General features: G+C 39.5%; 1 protein-coding gene across 13 annotated transcripts in view; it reads right to left on the bottom strand.

The window, feature by feature from the left end:
• Positions 1-19,966, bottom strand: part of Ythdc1 (YTH domain containing 1) — a 141,367-nt gene that overhangs the window by 103,586 nt on the left and 17,815 nt on the right. For all 13 annotated transcript variants that reach the window (XM_071668504.1, XM_071668500.1, XM_071668505.1 and 10 more), the window contains exons 6-9: positions 16,891-17,136; positions 15,962-16,079; positions 11,592-11,676; positions 9,593-9,804 (exon numbers count right to left, since the gene is read on the bottom strand). In XM_071668504.1, the coding sequence (XP_071524605.1) occupies positions 9,593-9,804; positions 11,592-11,676; positions 15,962-16,079; positions 16,891-17,136 (661 nt within the window). The remainder of the gene's footprint in view (positions 1-9,592; positions 9,805-11,591; positions 11,677-15,961; positions 16,080-16,890; positions 17,137-19,966) is intronic.

Below are 19,966 nucleotides of genomic sequence, written 5' to 3' on the forward strand. Positions count from 1 at the left end.
CCATGAAGAAAGGATCAAGAAAAGAACCCCTATATAATGCTTCTTTCTTTTAACTCTGATACATTTGCAATCATCAAGATAAAAACGTGGCATAGATAAAATATGGTTCAGTCAGTGCCTCCATGACCAATTTCTGCTCATCTCTCTTGTCAAAAACTCCTCATAACTTTCCATTCTCCTTTGACTTCTGTAATTCCAGCCCTTAACCCAATGAACATACTTGGTATTACATTCAATCAATCTTAAAAAATTTACATGATGGAAATAGCTGTCTGCTTCTAATAAACAGGAAATCCTGTTTTGGTGTCAAAGTCAGTTCACTTTCCTTCTTCTATAGGTATCACTGGTTTTTGCTTCCAAGAGCTGCCTGCCTGTGTGCCATCAACACTAACTAGACTGTGGAATGTTCAGTAAGCTGCTACCTCACATGATTATTGTGTCATTGCTGGCAACCCAAAGGTGGGCTGTTTTGATAACTGTTTCTTTTACTAAACCTCAAAGCTTCTGAACTCTATACCCTCTCATGTCTTTCCCAACAACTATGATCTGGCAATTTTCTTAAAAGACATGCTTTTTGCTTCCTTCAAAATGCACAAATACTTTCCTTTGTATCTTCTTTTTCTATTTCATTTACCCCTCTGTATTACAATTAAGGCCTAGCCTTGATGTGGACTTTTGTCTGTGACTGGAGCCCCAATACAAATAAAACAATAGTAAAAAAATCTAGATTTTAATGACAGTCTTGTTCAAGAGTCTGGAAAAAAATGCATTTGTACCATTAACATCAGAGATATAACCCATTTACTATAAAGCTGTTGGGTGTCTAGACTAGCATTAGCCAGCCTCAGAGATGGCAGCCAAAGAAATGTTCAAATCATGGCAGACAAAGCCAATATTCCATAGACTCCAAACACACAGTAAAACAATATTTCAAATCTTCTGCAAGCAAGTGATCTCTCAAAAAATCACAGACCTCAGTCCAATATTGAGAAAAATAGCTGACGTGAAGAATTTCTGAAGATATGGGATAACAGTAGCCTGCCTTAACTACAATCACTCAAAATAATAATAATAATAATAATAATAATAATAATAATAATAATAATATGGATCATCTAAAAAATCAAACACTCTTGAACCAGAGTCAGATAAAATAAAAATGGAGTCCTCACTCCAAATAGTTAAGCTAAAACGACTTACCTGGAAACCTTACAATGTTTCCCAACGATATTTAATCTTTTACAGTCTTAAGTTGAAAAACTGAAAATAAAATATCTCTATTCACACAGGTACATGTAAATAATACTACAATCCTATATGATATAATGTACATTCATTAAAAGCATTGAAAAATGAGAAAACTTTAAAAGATTTTTCTGACTTCCAATGTATCTGAAAAATGCATACAGCAAACAATCAACTTGGAATAGAAAATCATCTGCTTACTGTACCAGAAAAAACCACAGTAATGTTAAGTATTTTCTTAGGTCTGATACTTCAAACATATTTACTACAATTACCCAAGAAAACAAAGAAAATACTGGTATAAATCACTACAATACAAGTTCAAAAGCAAAATTAAATATGCTGAGACGTATTATTTCAAAATGAACACCTACCACTTAAAACATAATAGAAAAAAACATATAAGACCAATACTATCATAAGTGAAATATAGTACTTAAGATGGAAAAAGGCTTCTGCACTTGAAAAGAAACTTTCAATGGACACATGCTTTAGTACTTCAGATGGAGAAAGGATTTTGTGCTTGAAAAGAAACTTTCAAAGGACACATGCTTCAAGCTCTGTCAGGTCAAAGCAGGCAGACTGACACCGGATACCCAATTACCTTCACAAGGCATCACTATCCCTCAGTAACATGATAATCATGGTCCTTTGGACAGAAAAAAAAATTCTAAAAGTAGTTCTACTTCACTATCTCACTAGACAGGGTCAACCTGGAACCTGAACATCAGCTTCCAACAAAATAAAGGTACTTTTCTGACATGCACATGAATGCCCTAATCACAGTTGTTTCTATATGCCACATTACCTTGGGCAAATTTCAATATGAAAGTCCTTTCATATGCAGACAATGGCACATTCACATCACAGCACCCTGATGCCATAGTAGCAACAGCAAATATGCAGTGCTACACAACATAACTGGTACAGTGGCTCATCCACTAAAGAATGTCAGCATCTTCACAGAAGTCACTCTTCTAACCCCAAACAGACACTCACCCACCTCAAACCCTCTAGTCATGTTAAATGAACAGTCTCTCCCATTGAAAAAACACCTACCATTCTAGGCATCACATACAAAACACAAGAAAACAAAAACTTCAACACAAAAGCTACATGCAATGCAAACTAAATGCCCTCTGAACAATTACTGGATAAGATTAAAAATCTCTCAAAAACCTCCACAAACACTTAATCTGCTCCAGTTCAAACTATGTTTCACCTGCCTCATCTTTTGACCTCTCTGATATCAATATAATGAAGCTGCAAACTACACAAAATAGAGCACTCAGGACAATCACTGGCTCCTGTGCAACAACAGACAATCAAAACATATGCAATGAAACACAGATCCTCCTAACACATTCCAACTTCAACAAGCTCAGCATCAAATTCTTTGCAGCAGCACTAAACTTCTCAACCTAACCACCAAAAATAACTACCAACCCCTAAGTAGAACTATTAAGCTCACTCCTGCCTTAAACTTCAGCAAACTCTACTGACAGATCCCCCAACTTCAACAACTGCAACACTGACAAAACACATACATGCTAAAAAAAACAACAAGCACTATATAACTGCTTTCACAGCTCAGTCTTAAATTCCATCTCACCAGAAATACATCCATCAGAAGCCAAACTATCCAGATAAACACAAGTCACACTCTCCCATCCATTCTCGGGACATCACCCATCCCCACAACACTTGAAACATCATTTCAATATATAGACCGTTCTTGCCCACAAAGCAACTACAACAATGAAGAAACTGATTGCTTTACACTCCATTGCTCTGAATTCTCTGCATATAGGTGCACACTGCATCACTACACTTTATCACCTATGACCCAACCAGTGGATGTGGTTAGCTTCCTGAGTACCACAAAAGCCTCATAAAAACAGATAGGTCTCTTAGGGCAGAAAGTAAGTATATACCATATGTTACCATAATCATTTGGAAATGACTCCAAAATTCTGAGGGACTGAAATCTTTATAATTCCATTTGTCCTGGAAAAGCATCCACTGCATAAGGATTATAATCATGATTACAACATATCAATCTACATGGAAGTCTGGTCACTCTATAAGTGATTCCTCCTTTGTGTGATAAGCAGTACACTAAAACCATTCAAAGCAGGAACTGGTTTTACCCTAATCAAAAGTATTTTGACAGCTAATTCTGTCCCTAGCGTCCACAGATGATGAAGTCTGCAGACTGACATGAATGATAAACACAAAGGAAAGCAGGAAGCCACCTAGTGGAATTCAATCATCAGCTATTTGTGTCTATGAAGAGTAAATCATTCCAGATTGCAACCACACTTGACCTGCAGTTCAAGCTGGCCCAGTGCAATGATAGCTCTGATGCTAATCAGCAGCATGTAACATAACCTGTTGAAGCAGAGTCACTGGCTCAAACACCAGTGTTGATGGTAACCCAATCTTCCTGGTCTCTATCAGAGAAACAGTGCACCTGTGCAGCTGAAAAAAGAACAAGAAGTCAGCCCCAGCAATGTCCTTGTCCATAATTAATACAATACAGCTGCTGATGAGGTGACTATTTACCTATCCCAACCCTGTATTCCACAGAATACTGGCAAACAAAAACCATCCTAATGAGTACTGGCACACAAGGTCAGGCTGCCTGTCTATTCTGTCCAAGCAACACCATCCTTCTCCATAACTTGTGCATCTGTTGATGAGGTGACTACTTACCTCTCTCAAATCTGCTCTTGGCAAACAAGAAAAACTCGACCGAGTAATGACAAATAAGATCAAGCAGTCTGGCCATTCTGTCCAAGATTTGCTAACTTTGGCCACCTCAGCACCAAATGATAGGTTCTGTGCAGTAAGGAAAGTGTTCTATTCTGCCTGCTGCTGTCTGTCAAATGCAAAGTTCCAGAACTTAATATTCATCAAATGCAACTGTCATTTTAACAGAAGAGATACACTTTGAACTTCTTTATTGGCCACTATGGTGATGTGTACTGGCTTTCTACTTAAATAATCTGAAATCAAAAGAATCATGGTTACAGTTTTCAGTGTGCCTAAAATAAATTCTAGTTTTTTGGAAGTAATTATCATCATAATCATGGTTTCGCTACATAATTATATTCTTTATCAATTCCATTTATGATGAAATAATAACATATCTGCCTGTGTGGCAAAAAATCTGGCCAAAATATGTAAATGACTTCAAGATGTTCCCAAAACTGAGCAGATATCATAAATGAGATGGTGCAGTGGACACTGTCCATCATAAGGGTTTTACTGAATTAGAAGACATTGACAGCAACAAGTGCTAAGACCATGAAGAAAGGAACTCATGAATGAAGATTTGATGAAAACAGATCAAGATCAGGGTGATACTATCATTATTATCACCTACTATCATGATCATCAACAATATTAGTATTATCAATATCATTATCATCATCACCACCATTAATCTTGTTTCCCATAAAAAGTTCTTAAAACCATCCTTACTGTCATTTCTTATATTCTAGGGGAAAATCTTATCCACGGGAGCATTTCTACCATGGTAGTTTATGGGAAAATCTGCTTCTCTTCATGAATACTTAATTCATGTATGGCTTTTATAGAGCATAACTCTTCTAAAACTCAAATTAGAGATATAAAATCAAGCATCACCTGTTTGAAGTGGCCAAAGCTGTATAAGCCCCTCCAGGAGGAAGAGAAGAACTCTCTAACCAGTGAACCTTTTTTGCAAAAAAAAGAAAAAAAAAAAAAAATAATAATTTGATTATGAAAAGTTGGACACTACATAACACTTAAGTCCATGGAAACATTTCCAGCACTGATTATGTTGCCATGTCTACTTTCCTGTATGAGTTTTACTGTAACTGCTGAATAGCAACAGCCTCCATAACCTTCCAAACATCCTTTCTTTACAAAAATCAGAGCCCCATGGTCAATCAATACTAATATATCTTAGTAGAGCTGTTAACCAGTGCTGGTGAGTTCCTATATGTAGTCTTATGTTGCATAATCAATCAGTATTTGATATGTGTGGGACGTCAGTGACAAAAATGGGTTGGGGGCAGAAGGTCCAGAATATTTCCTTTGCTACAAGAAATTAGGTTCATGGTAATTGATTCTGCTTCAAGCACCATTATCTAGAAACACATCCCCAGCTTGAAGAGAGAGATAAGGGTATTTTGTACTTATCAAGGTCCTCTTTTAACTTTTCAGTGACAGTTCATAAAGTTTCTAATAGTTTCAGGTGATATAGTGAACAGTTTGGGGCAGCAGGTTTCTACAGTGTTTTCCCTTATTGTATTCATTGTATTTTCCAAGTTCAGTAACATTTTAAAAGGTCTTCCATGCCTGTTGTATCAATGGAAAACCAGTGAATGCCTCATATGAATATCTGGTGAAGTTTTCAAGGATCCTCAATACCGCAGTCTAGGGTGGGCCTAAGCAATGGTTGACCAAACTTTTGGGAGCCACAGCCCAGGTGGTCCGGCATACTTAGTTGAGACAAATCGAGGGCATTCTTAAGCTTCTTCAAGCACATCCGGTCATATTTCTGAAGAATACAAGCCGTGTTTAAGGTCTTCTCTCTTTCTGTGCATGTCATATCTTTGGATTTCAGAAGTCTTCCTTTCTTGTTGGTTCCTGCAGAAAGTTACTTCCAAATGTAAGATGACCGTGCCTTCTTGGGTTTTCTAGGTATACACAATGATATAACCCTCATACCAGTGCTCCAGCAAGTACAGCCCATGATTTCAGCCATTCCTAGTAATCATGATCCTTCACCATATTCATACGGACCCTTGAAAGACCAATGACCTCTTCCTAATTCCGAAATTTTGCTTGCCTAGTAGGTGATGTTCGAACACAGCAACATTTTATTTGTGAAAGAACTTGAAAAGCTTCATCACTTGTTTTTCTTCTTATATCCTACATGTCTACAGTTTCCATCCCACCATCCTTCTGAAGGTACTCATGTGTTGTTGCATTAGGTGTAGGTTAGGTCGTTCGAGATTATCATTCTGTGGCCTTTCACACAATTGAAGTGGTTCACGACAGTGTCTGTGTCCATCCAGTATTCTGTACTTTTTACACTTCTTCATTTTCCCCATAACAGAGGAGATGAAATCTATCCCCTCTGAGAAACATGTTCTCAGTGGATCACTGGAAGACTACATTTATTTCTATTTTGCAACTGCTCAGCATTCTCTGCTGAAGAGATTTTCACACTAATTCTAGAGTCATCTGCAAAGGATAACATAAAACTGTGACTTGTGCCTGCACTAATGTCAGATACATAAATGAGGAACAAGAAGGATGCAAGTACAGTTCCTTGGGGGACTGAGCATTTTTTTATTGTGGAGGCACCAAGAATGGTGTGGTGCAAGACTACATGTTGTGATCTCTTTGATAAAAAGTGCAAGGCACTACCCTCCTAATCACAATTCTCCCATGAAATTAACCAGGTGCACTGTAATTCAAACATTCACTTTGTTCCCCTTGCCTTTACACAATGACACTACACAGACATTTTACCAATTATCAGGCACCTCATCATGATCAAAACATACAATGAGAATCTTAACAACTAATCAACAACACAATTATACCCTTTTGCATGAAAGTCAAATGTCATAACATCCACTCCAGCTGCCTTGTCACATTTTATCTAGCACAAAGCTTTCACTTCTTTTTTCACCAAATCACTTGCCATGACTCTCACTTTACATCCCATCCTGACCTAAACACGCACACATGCCGTCCTGCCACCAAACACATTAAACAATCCATCAAATTATTCACTCGATCTCCTCTTCACTCAGACTATTACCAATTTCCCATTTGCCCCATTCACTTACATTCCCATCTGTTCTCTTATTTATCTCACAACATTAACCTCCTCCTAAAATATTTCCTTATTCACCCCAAAATTTACTAATACTCATTCAAACCAGCTCTCATTTAACCTCCTTTACAACCACTGCACCTTTCTCTTGACCTCCAACTGCTATCTCTTGTACATCATCCCATTCACTAACACTCCTTCCTTGCAAGTAACACCAATACACCTCTTTTTTCTTTCATCAGCAACTTAAAGTTATCATCCCATCACTCACTACCATTCTTACATACCTAACTCCCACCTTCCTCATGCCACACAGTTCTCTTAAATATGTCATCGCTATTTTCCCAAATATCTCGCATTACACACCCACTCCCCTAGCTTCATTTACTCTCACCTTTTGCCATTCTACACTAAACCTCTCCTTGTACCTCTTCAAACATGCCTCTTCTCCAGGCTCACTTACTATAATCACTCAAGGATGCCTTTTCCAAGCACCCCTGCTGCCCAAGGTTGTGCTACACCCAATGGCAAGGACATATTGACTCCTTTGCCGTAAGAATTTCTTTGATGAGGCTGAACTCTCATCAAATGATGATGATACAGCCTTATCATAGGTGTTTTCACTCATGGTGTAAACTCATGCAGGTGGAGTCTGGTAAAACTACAAAGGAATACTACCACTACCAATGCAGAACTGCTGAGCAAATCCAAGAGGGTATGAGTACACACATCACCCTAATCAAAAAGTAAAAGCCTAACACCCCTAGTTTAAAAACAAAACACAAAACCATAATTTTCAAAATACATTCAACCTCTGATTTTAATTTATAACTTACTATATATAATGCCCATCTTAACACCAACTTATGACATTTAGCACGACTATTTTACTAAAAAGACTTCTGACAGTCTGCCAGTATTGAGAATGCATGTTAACTCTGGTTAGGGAGGGATAACAACCTTATAAATATCTCTGATGGCCATGATCAGCCAGGCCACAAATGAAAGCTGTCAAAGAATGCTCAAATTACATTAAGGAAGCTATGCTTCCCGAGTCAATGTCCAGATGCTATGGCAAGACATGGCTTAAAAGCATGTTCTTCAAACCTTGTTGAGTGTTGAAATCTGTAAACTGCAGAACTGTCGCATTAACAACTATACTTGAATCATGAGAAAATTAAATTGTTATACTGTACTCACCACACGATGATGAAGAGTTGTGGAGACCTGGGTGAGGATAAGTACAGGTGGCAGGGATTTTGCCCTCTTGTGGTCTTGAACGCAACACAGTGCACCATTATTTCACATGTGATTTCACTTTGATTCACTTCTCACTTCCACTAATCACTTCTCACTCTCACTAATATCCCCCTCACTATTTTATTAGCCAGGCAAAAACTCTCTCTTAGATCAACGAATCAGCACTGGGCAACAGCCACCTATAATCTTTGGTGTAAACTTTATGGGATCTCCAACACACTTAGTCCTGAATGCTTGAGTGAGTCCATGCAAGATACTACCTTACCAACAAGTTTATGACCAATACCTTACAGCTAAGCCGAGTCCATATGGTTGGGCCTGGCTCTGTACCAACCTGCTAGTGAGTGTCACCTACTGCTGGTACGTGGACTTGAGCCAACCACTCACTACTTTCACACAAAGTTCATTATACTACTATTTGGATGTAAGTCCCTCTAGATATACTGATGGACAAGTCCACAGGTGTTAATTTTTACCAGCTTTATTATACATACTCGTCTACCTTTTTAAGTTCTAATTATCGAAAGGAAATTCCTAGTCTATGCCTGCTCTTTAGACCCAAGTAGCAAAGTTCTTCATGACTGTAGTTATATGAAAACTGATGAGGAGGTACGCACTGCACTGGTATGTTTGTATACTAGGTGTGTCACTCACTAGCCAGGTTGTGTGAGAGAGAAAGGGACAGAGTCCTGTGAGAGGAGAGGAGTCCTCAGCACCGGGTTGAGAGACAGAGCGGTAATAAGACACTGAGTGAGTGAGTGGGGCTGGACCACTTGGGGCCTGACCTGTCTCACACGTTTACCCTCATACCAGCAGTAGCGGCTGCGGCACACCGCCACTCACCAACAGATAGCGAGTCCTCTTACTGCACTGATGGAGCTGGAGACCAACCTGACTTGCCCACTGCCACTGTTACCACTCTGAAAACTTCTGTTTCTTTCATCTCACTCAGCGACACATCCTCATCCAAGAACTGACAGCAGCTGTAGTGTTGTGCTGTGGCTGATATACTTATCTTGTGAGTTGTGTTTGATCTTAGATTATTTAAACTGAGTGCTGGAGTGTCAATCAGGTGTCTTCTGCATCAAGGTCCAATTCAATGACTGAACTATCTGGACTGTCATAGGTGGTGATACCTGCAGTTCTGGTTGTGGCATGAGCTGAGGAGATACATTCAGTACCAGTGGCAGCATCAGCAAAATGCAGGATTCTCCATATCGAGACTCAACCCTGGTGGTAGTGACGCACCTGAAGCCTAAGTCCCCCCGACCTCTGAAGCTTCCACGTTCTCTTGGACGGCCACGACGGTCTCCTGGTGACTGTAGTGGCCGACGAAGTGGACCCCTAGCACGGGCCACTCGGGCTGCACGTTTACTCTTGTGCAAGACAGGAGTAAGATTTATTCCTTCATCTTTAGGAAAGAGTCGGCACAGCTCCTCTGCAACACGTGGTTCTATTTCCTGCAAATTTGGAAGTTATATGTCAATATACAACTGAAAACAAAAAGAAATGAATACTCTAAATCTAATATGATTAAAATCTGGTGTTATACTGTTCAACCATTTCAGACTTCTCAAAACTTATCCACAAAATGAAGTCCATAGACAACTTGAAACCCAGTATGTACAATTCCAAAACACAAGATAATTTCAATGTTTATCACCATACACATGAAATATACATGGATGTGAGTGAATGAAGAAATCTTTGTCTGTTCCTTGTGCTATCTACCTATCTATATCTATGATGCCTGTTACCAACTGGAACTCCCTCAAGAGGGTGGCCACAGCAATAGTCTCCATAACTGGCAGAGGGTAAATCAAGCTCAGTGTTTGCAGAGGCTCCAACTTAATGCTCCTATACACTTCTTCTACCTAATGTTCCAACCTATTACTTCTACCTACTGCTCCCACTTGATGTTCATATCTACAGATTCCATCTTATGTTCCTAATTACTACTTCCACCTAATATTTCACCTTATGCTCCTGTCTAATGTTCCTACCAACTACTTCTAACTATTGCTCCTTCTATTTTGCCAAAAAGCAGAGCTAGAACACAACATCCACCACAGGAAATGTCTACATTCACAAAGAATGAGTTGTGTGAGCTAAGTGTTGCCAACTGCTTTATGTGACTAAGAGAGAATGTATGTCTGTGGACAGACTGCCAACAGTTCATCTGTGGGTGAGGCAGAAAGAAAAGAGAGCTAACTAGGTCGCAGGAATGCAATATGACAACCACTGAAGTGCTGGATAACTATGCAGCCAACACTAACCCTCCTGATACCCAAGTAAGTAGTACAGTAATATACCTCCCTGGTCGGTGGCTGCCTCTCAACTGCTACCTACCTGCCATATAGACAAAAAGATAGGGTGTTGATCAAATAAAAAATGATGGGGTATGAGAGAGATCTGGTAATAAGTATGAAAAAGCTAAAAAGGGGTATGCTGAAATGATCTGGACATATGCAAAGGATGCCTTACAGGTATACGCGTTAAGAGTGTAATGAACAAGGAAATAGGGGAAACTAGGGATACAGTAAAAGATGCAGTGAATGTCCAGGGCCTGAAAACACTGGAAGATGTACAAGGAAAAGAGTGAGTTGGAGTGATGAGGTATACAGGGTAATGTGCAGTCAATGGGTTAAATCAGGGGATATAAAGCAGTCAGCAGAAACCACAGAACTGTCAATGGGTCCTGGTTAAGGATAGGGGGTTCTGGTCTCAGTGCATCATACACAACAGCAAAAGGGTAGATATGGGTAAATGAGGCCCTTTCTTTGTGTTTTCCAAACATTATCTTGCTAATGTGCAAAACAGCAAACAAGTATGAGAAAATACATGAACTGTGTACCTATACATTTTCAATGTATGAATAAATTCTGATAAATTGAAACCCCTTGCTAGATGTTTCTCTAATCATATTAGAAAACAGCATCTTCAGCCTTCCCTTTTCATACATTCCTGTAGAATAAAAGTTAAACTTAAGTTAAACTTAAGTAATAAATGATACCAACAAAATATAATTTCTTTATTTTCCTCACCCAAGAGGATGTAATATGTTCTTAAAATTTATCATGTACACACACTTATCACCAAACAGAAGCACAAACAATATTTCAATTGGAACTATGAAATACATAATATTTCACACTGCTGATATTACAGTGTAAGAGCACATCCAATCAAAAACTAGTTACAATTTCAAATATATAATTAAAAAATGAATGACATTTACAATTCATACCTGACCATCCCTGCCAATTTTAACAGGTTTGCCTTCATTCCAAGGGTTGTAAAGATGCTGTGTCTTGGTGAAGGATAAATCTCTCCTGCAGAGAACAAATGAAATTATGAAAAGCTATCCTGATTGTGACATTATTCCACTTAAGTCCCTGTGGGACAAGAAACTGCCTAAAGGGTCTAATTATGAGAAAACCAAGAAGAATAAAGTAAAACTTACAACAGAACATAATTAAAGACAAACTTACATTAAATACAGACTGCTGTCCTTAAAAATCATCCAGCTGAAAGATCTCATTGCAAGACAGCACTCAAGCCATGCAATATAAAAAAAAATCAAAACAGTCATTTAGAGCCCCTTATCAAACCTATTGATTATTTCCCCATCTTTTCTTGGTGACTTGGCACCAATGCTTGAACTCTGAACATTCTATTTTAGGCACCACAAACCCAAAATATGGGTGGCTGGGAGAAATTACGTAGCAACAGTCTACAACACAGTGAAAATCCTTTCATTTAAGGACTGGACCCTCACTCATATTCAGTGCAACTATATTCAGCCTATAATGCTAAAAGAAAGAATGATCAATCAAACATCTCTGTATGCAACATTTCAGGATTATATTTCAAATTTCTTTACCAAAGATATTGTCTCTAATAACCTAGTTTAATTTTCCATCAATAGTTTTTTCATTTAATGTATGTATGACTCATGGTGAGGTGCCTGAGGATTGGCGGAATGCATGCATAGTGCCATTGTACAAAGGCAAAGGGGATAAGAGTGAGTGCTCAAATTACAGAGGTATAAGTTTGTTGAGTATTCCTGGTAAATTATATGGGAGGGTATTGATTGAGAGGGTGAAGGCATGTACAGAGCATCAGATTGGGGAAGAGCAGTGTGGTTTCAGAAGTGGTAGAGGATGTGTGGATCAGGTGTTTGCTTTGAAGAATGTATGTGAGAAATACTTAGAAAAGCAAATGGATTTGTATGTAGCATTTATGGATCTGGAGAAGGCATATGATAGAGTTGATAGAGATGCTCTGTGGAAGGTATTAAGAATATATGGTGTGGGAGGAAAGTTGTTAGAAGCAGTGAAAAGTTTTTATCGAGGATGTAAGGCATGTGTACATGTAGGAAGAGAGGAAAGTGATTGGTTCTCAGTGAATGTAGGTTTGCGGCAGGGGTGTGTGATGTCTCCATGGTTGTTTAATTTGTTTATGGATGGGGTTGTTAGGGAGGTAAATGCAAGAGTTTTGGAAAGAGGGGCAAGTATGAAGTCTGTTGGGGATGAGAGAGCTTGGGAAGTGAGTCAGTTGTTGTTCGCTGATGATACAGCGCTGGTGGCTGATTCATGTGAGGCTGGTGACTGAGTTTGGAAAAGTGTGTGGAAGAAGAAAGTTAAGAGTAAATGTGAATAAGAGCAAGGTTATTAGGTACAGTAGGGTTGAGGGTCAAGTCAATTGGGAGGTGAGTTTGAATGGAGAAAAACTGGAGGAAGTGAAGTGTTTTAGATATCTGGGAGTGGATCTGGCAGCGGATGGAACCATGGAAGCGGAAGTGGATCATAAGGTGGGGGAGGGGGCGAAAATCCTGGGGGCCTTGAAGAATGTGTGGAAGTCGAGAACATTATCTCGGAAAGCAAAAATGGGTATGTTTGAAGGAATAGTGGTTCCAACAATGTTGTATGGTTGCGAGGCATGGGCTATGGATAGAGTTGTGCGCAGGAGGATGGATGTGCTGGAAATGAGATGTTTGAGGACAATGTGTGGTGTGAGGTGGTTTGATTGAGTGAGTAACGTAAGGGTAAGAGAGATGTGTGGAAATAAAAAGAGCGTGGTTGAGAGAGCAGAAGAGGGTGTTTTGAAGTGGTTTGGGCACATGGAGAGGATGAGTGAGGAAAGATTGACCAAGAGGATATATGTGTCGGAGGTAGAGGGAACAAGGAGAAGAGGGAGACCAAATTGGAGGTGGAAAGATGGAGTGAAAAAGATTTTGTGTGATCGGGGCCTGAACATGCAGAAGGGTGAAAGGAGGGCAAGGAATAGAGTGAATTGGAGCGATGTGGTATACCGGGGTTGACGTGCTGTCAGTGGATTGAATCAAGGCATGTGAAGCGTCTGGGGTAAACCATGGAAAGCTGTGTAGGTATGTATATTTGCGTGTGTGGACGTATGTATATACATGTGTATGGGGGGGGGGGGCATTTCTTTCGTCTGTTTCCTTGCGCTACCTCGCAAACGCGGGAGACAGCGACAAAGTATAATAAAAAAATATAGTTTTTTCATAATTGTTCACTGTTTCCTGCATTACCAAGGTAGCAACAGGAACTGACAAAAAAATAGCCTCATTCACTTACATCCATTCTCTAGCTGAAACATAATCACAGCCCCCAAAGGCCCCACAAACCTTTCTGTGGTTTCCCCTGACTACTTCAAATGCCCTGGTTCAGTACACTGGCAGCACACTGCCCATATAAAACACACTGCTCTAATTCACTTTAACCCATGCATATCTAACACCCTCCAACACGTTCAGACCCTAAGCACTCAAAATCTTTTTCTCTCCATCCTTATATGTCCAATTTAGCCTCTATACTTGACATGTATATCCTTTTCATCAAATTCTCCTAACTCATTCTTTCCCTATCCAAAACATTTCAGTACATCCTCTTCAGCTCTCTTGACCACACTCTTCTCATTACCATACCTCTCTCTTATCCTATCATTTCTTAATCAACTATCCTTACACCACATTCTGTCCTTAGGCATTTCATTTCCAACACATCTAATGTCTTCCATACTTTCTCAACTAGATCCCAAGCCATGCATCCAAACAACAAACGTTGACGATACCAGGCTCTGCCAAAGGAGTCCACATTTCCCTACACCTGGAAGTAGTGTATCCTTGGGCTTCATGAGCCTTTTGGAAGTGATTCGGGGTAACACAATGACTAATTAATACAAACTAGGCCCCGATCGCTCAAAATCTTTTTCACTCCATCCTTCCACCACCAATTTGGTCTCACACTTCTCATTCCCTCCACCTCTGACACATATATCCTCTTTGTCAATCTTTCTTCACTCATTCTCTCAATGTGACAAAACCATTTCAATACACCCTCTTCTGCTCTCTAAACCACACTATTTTCATTACCACACATCTCTCTTACCCTTTCATTACTTACTCGATCAAACTACCTCACACCACATATTGTCCTCAACCATCTCATTTCCAACACAACCACCCTCCTCTGCATAACCCTATCTAAAGCCCATACCTCACAACCATAAAACATTGTTGGAACCACTATGCCTTCGAACATACCCATTTTTGCTCTCCGAGATTACGTTCTAGCCTTCCACACATTCTTCAACGCTCCCAGAACCTTCGCCCCCTCCCCCACCCTGTGACCCACTTCTGCTTACATGATTCCATCTACTGCCAAATCCACTTCCAGATATCTAAAACACTTCATTTCCTCCAGTTTTTCTCCATTCAAACTTACCTCCCAATTTACTTGTCCCTCAACCCTACTAAAAAGAATAACCTTGCTCTTATTCACATTCACTCTCAGCTTTCCTCTTTCACACACTTTACCAAACTCAGTCACCAACTTCTGCAGTTTCTCACCCGAATCAGCCACCAGCACTGTATCATCAGCAAACAACAACTGACTGACTTCCCAAGCCCTCTCATCCACAACAGACTGCATACTTGCCCCTCTCTCAAAAACTTGCGCATTCAGCATTCACCTCCCTAACAACCCTATCCATAAACAAATTAAACAACCATGGAGACATCACGCACCCCTGCCGCAAACCTACATTCACTGGGAACCAATCACTTTCTTCTCTTCCTACTCGTACACATGCCTTACATCCTCGATAAAAACTTTTCACCGCTTCTAGCAACTTACCTCCCACATCATATACTCTTAATACCTGCCAAAAAGCATCACCATCATATGCCTTCTCCAGATCCATGAATGCTACATACAAATCCATCCGTTTTTCTAAGCATTTCTCATATACTTTCTTCAAAGCAAACACCTGATCCACACATCCTCTACCACTTCTGAAACCACACTGCTCTTCCCCAATCTGGTGCTCTGTAAGTGACTTAACCATCTCAATAAATATCCTCCCATATAATTTCCCAGGATACACAACAAACTTATACCTCTGTAATCTGAACATTCACTTTTATCCCCTTTGCCTTTGTACAATGGGACTATGCATGCACTCCGCCAATTATGAAATGAATAAATACATATATGGATAACACTATGTTCCATATTCTGCCAATAGAATGGGGAGCATAACCAGCATCAAGTAAGAAAAAATAAAAAGCCCAATGTGAGCTGTTAAGTTCACCTAGATATCCAATCCAGTTCAAAAACTCCTCCAAGTGCTCGAGCAGACAATCCAGGTGGCAGCACCCATGTGATAGGAGGCAGATCTCTTCTGGATTCACCTGCCAGCCTAGCAAATCCTGGAAAAAAAAAGGAAGGTCAAATTTTTTGTTTAATATAACAGATTTCCATCGTATTTTGAAATGTCTGTAGTCACCCTCTAATGATGTCAAGGCAAATTCACTGTATCTAATGAGTCAAAAACTTGGTAATTAACCTAGATAATTAACCACAAAATGTAACCCTGCTAACAAAATGATAATTTGAAAGTTCTGACATAGTCTACTGATAAGAAAATAACACTCATTGTTCCAACGATGCATACATGCCTACAGGTGGCGTGACCCTAGACAGCAAGAAAAAGCACATGGTTTCTGGGCACTCACGCAAATAACATCAGTCACAGGGCATCCATGTCATGTGAAAAATCTCAAAAAATGCCTACATATAAGATGGATTTCACATACTCCGAATCTTACATAAAACTAATAAAAGCAATACAACAAAGTCATTGCAAGTTTGGTAACTACCAGTCAAGCTTATATTCAGATATCCTGACAGGCTGTGCCAGAGAAATCTGTGGTTTACTGTCTGGAATTTTCATTTTTACTTTGTGGCAGAGATTTTTCTAACATCTGTCAAACTATTGAAAAAAACAATTCTGAGGTGAGGTTACGTACAGCTAATTTGCTAATGACACAAAAGTAATGATTTGACACAAATCTTTATGGTATTAATAAAGTAAATAAGAGGACAATGGAAGTACCAGTAAGAGTTGTACTACTGAGAGTTTGATGTAAGATTCATGAATCTGACCTAAGGCCATCATACATCATGCAATGATTACATACTATCAACCAAGTACTCAAAATTATAAAATACTGTACTTACCACAAAAACGTCCACTTTCCTTTATAGAAAATATGAGAATGACATTCCTTGCTTCCCTAAATGCTTGGTTTAACTTAGCCTCATTCTGAGGTGGGGTCGACCAGACTCCCTTAGACTTAGAGAGCGATATATTTTCAGCATTATTTGATTTCATAAGGAAGAATCTTGCATCACGAAACATGTAGTTCACTTTGGTAATATAGTCGTATTTCTTCTTTGTAGAATTTTCTTTTGTTTTCTTGAGTGCTGTAATGGATAAGATTCTGTACAATCATTTACTAAAAATTCATTTACCTCCAGTATACCTAAAGCAAACTTTCAACTAAACAAACATGAAGTCTGATACCTCTTTTGATTTTCAAAACATAAAACAAACATTCTCTCCCATTATATAATTCTCACAATGATCTGCACCTTAAAAAAAAAAGTGGAAATACAAATGTCACCAAAAAATAAAAGTGCCGTGAAAACATGACAATGAACTCCATATAAAAAAGTAAAAGAAAAAAGTTTGCTGTCAATCAATCTGTAAAGCACATATCACATTTAGAATGTAGACAAAGCTCCCAAAGTATAAATTAGGATAGAATAAAAAGGATTTCACTTAATACCTGAAGCACTGATGTGTCATTATTTACATCATCATTACCATAATTGCATTCAAGATCCTTCTACCATCAAAAATGATCCTACAGCACTCAGGTTATAAAGGGTGTGATGCTGTTTGTGCATGTATGTGAAGAGAGTGCAAGGTAATTGAGTAGTAAGTGCTCAAAGTCTTCTTTATGGAACTTGCATCAAGGATATGCAGGGTTTAGGAGATGCTAAAATGATGTGTGCTGTGTTGTAGTACACACTAAAAGCATGAGTGTGATTTGAGTTGGTTTGGGAGAATAGATTCCGATGGGTGTATGACTGGTGGATTGGAGGTCAGGTGTTTAGAGCATGCCAGGTTATTTTAGTGCATCTACGTTAAGTCAGTTACATGACTGGTTCAATCCATTGACAGAATGTCAACCCCAGTATACCACATTGTTCCAATTCAATTCATTCCTTGCCCTCCTTTCACCCTCCTGCATGTTCAGGCCCCGATCACACAAAATCTTTTTGACTCCATCTTTCCACCTCCAATTTGGTCTCCCTCTTCTCCTCGTTCCCTCCACCTCCGACACATATATCCTCTTGGTCAATCTTTCCTCACTCATTCTCTCCATGTGACCAAACCATTTCAAAACACCCTCTTCTGCTCTCTCAACCACGCTCTTTTTATTTCCACACATCTCTCTTACCCTTACGTTACTTAATCAAACCACCTCACACCACACATTGTCCTCAAACATCTCATTTCCAGCACATCCATCCTCCTGCGCACAACTCTATCCATAGTCCACGCCTCGCAACCATACAACATTGTTGGAACCACTATTCCTTCAAACATACCCATTTTTGCTTTCCGAGATAATGTTCTCGACTTCCACACATTCTTCAAGGCCCCCAGAATTTTCGCCCCCTCCCCCACCCTATGATCCACTTCCGCTTCCATGGTTCCATCCGCTGCCAGATCCACTCCCAGATATCTAAAACACTTCACTTCCTCCAGTTTTTCTCCATTCAAACTCACCTCCCAATTGACTTGACCCTCTGGGGTAAACCATGGAAAGCTGTGTAGGTATGTATACTTGTGTGTGTGGACGTATGTATATACATGTGTATGGGGGTGGGTTGGGCCATTTCTTTCGTCTGTTTCCTTGCGCTACCTCGCAAACGCGGGAGACAGCAAAAAAAAAAAAAAAAAAAAAAAAAAAAAAAAAAAAAAATTATTTATTTTTATACATATTCGCCATTTCCCATATTAGCAAGACAGCTTTAAGAACAAAGGGCTAAGTCTTAGAGGGAATATCCTCACTTGGCCCCCTTCTCTGTTCCTTCTTTTGGAAAATAAAAAACAGGAGGTGAGGATTTCCAGCCCCTCGCTCCCTCCCCTATAAGTCACCTTTTACAACACGCAAGAAATACGTGGGAAGTATTCTGTATCCCCTATCCCCAAGGAATGAATGAAGGCAGCAAGTATGAATATATACAAGTGTGTATATGTATGTATATGTTGACATGTTCATATATGTATATGTGCATGTATGGGCATTTATGTATATATTCCTATGAGTCCACGGGGAAAATAAAACACGAAAAGTTCCCAAGTGCACTTTCGTGTAATAATCACATCATCAGGGGAGACACAAGAGAGAAATATAACAGTCAGTTGAAATACATAGAAGAGACGAAGCTAGGACACCATTTGGTAAACATGTGATTGTCTGTTTACGGAAGATGAAAGCCGGCAAGGCAGCAGGTTTGGATAGTATTGCAGTGGAATTTATTAAAAAAGGGGCTGACTCTATTGTTGACTGGTTGGTAAGGTTATTTAATGTATGTATGATTCATGGTGAAGTGCCTGAGGATTGGCAGAATGCTTGCATGGTGCCATTGTACAAAGGCAAAGGGGATAAGAGTGAGTGCTCAAATTACAGAGGTATAAGTTTGTTGAGTATTCCTGGGAAATAATATGGGAGGGTATTGATTGAGAGGGTGAAGGCATGTACAGAGCATCAGATTGGGGAAGAGCAGTGTGGTTTCAGAAGTGGTAGAGGATGTGTGGATCAGGTGTTTGCTTTGAAGAATGTATGTGAGAAATACTTAGAAAAGCAAATGGATTTGTATGTAGCATTTATGGATCTGGAGAAGGCATATGATAGAGTTGATAGAGATGCTCTGTGGAAGGTACTAAGAATATATGGTGTGGGAGGCAAGTTGTTAGAAGCAGTGAAAAGTTTTTATCGAGGATGTAAGGCATGTGTATGTGTAGGAATAGAGGAAAGTGATTGGTTCTCAGTGAATGTAGGTTTGCGGCAGGGGTGTGTGATGTCTCCATGGTTGTTTAATTTGTTTATGGATGGGGTTGTTAGGGAGGTGAATGCAAGAGTTTTGGAAAGAGGGGCAAGTATGCAGTCTGTTGTGGATGAGAGAGCTTGGGAAGTGAGTCAGTTGTTGTTCGCTGATGATACAGCGCTGGTGGCTG

Source organism: Panulirus ornatus, chromosome 13 (assembly GCF_036320965.1).
Source record: "Panulirus ornatus isolate Po-2019 chromosome 13, ASM3632096v1, whole genome shotgun sequence".
NCBI classification, from domain to species: domain Eukaryota; kingdom Metazoa; phylum Arthropoda; class Malacostraca; order Decapoda; family Palinuridae; genus Panulirus; species Panulirus ornatus.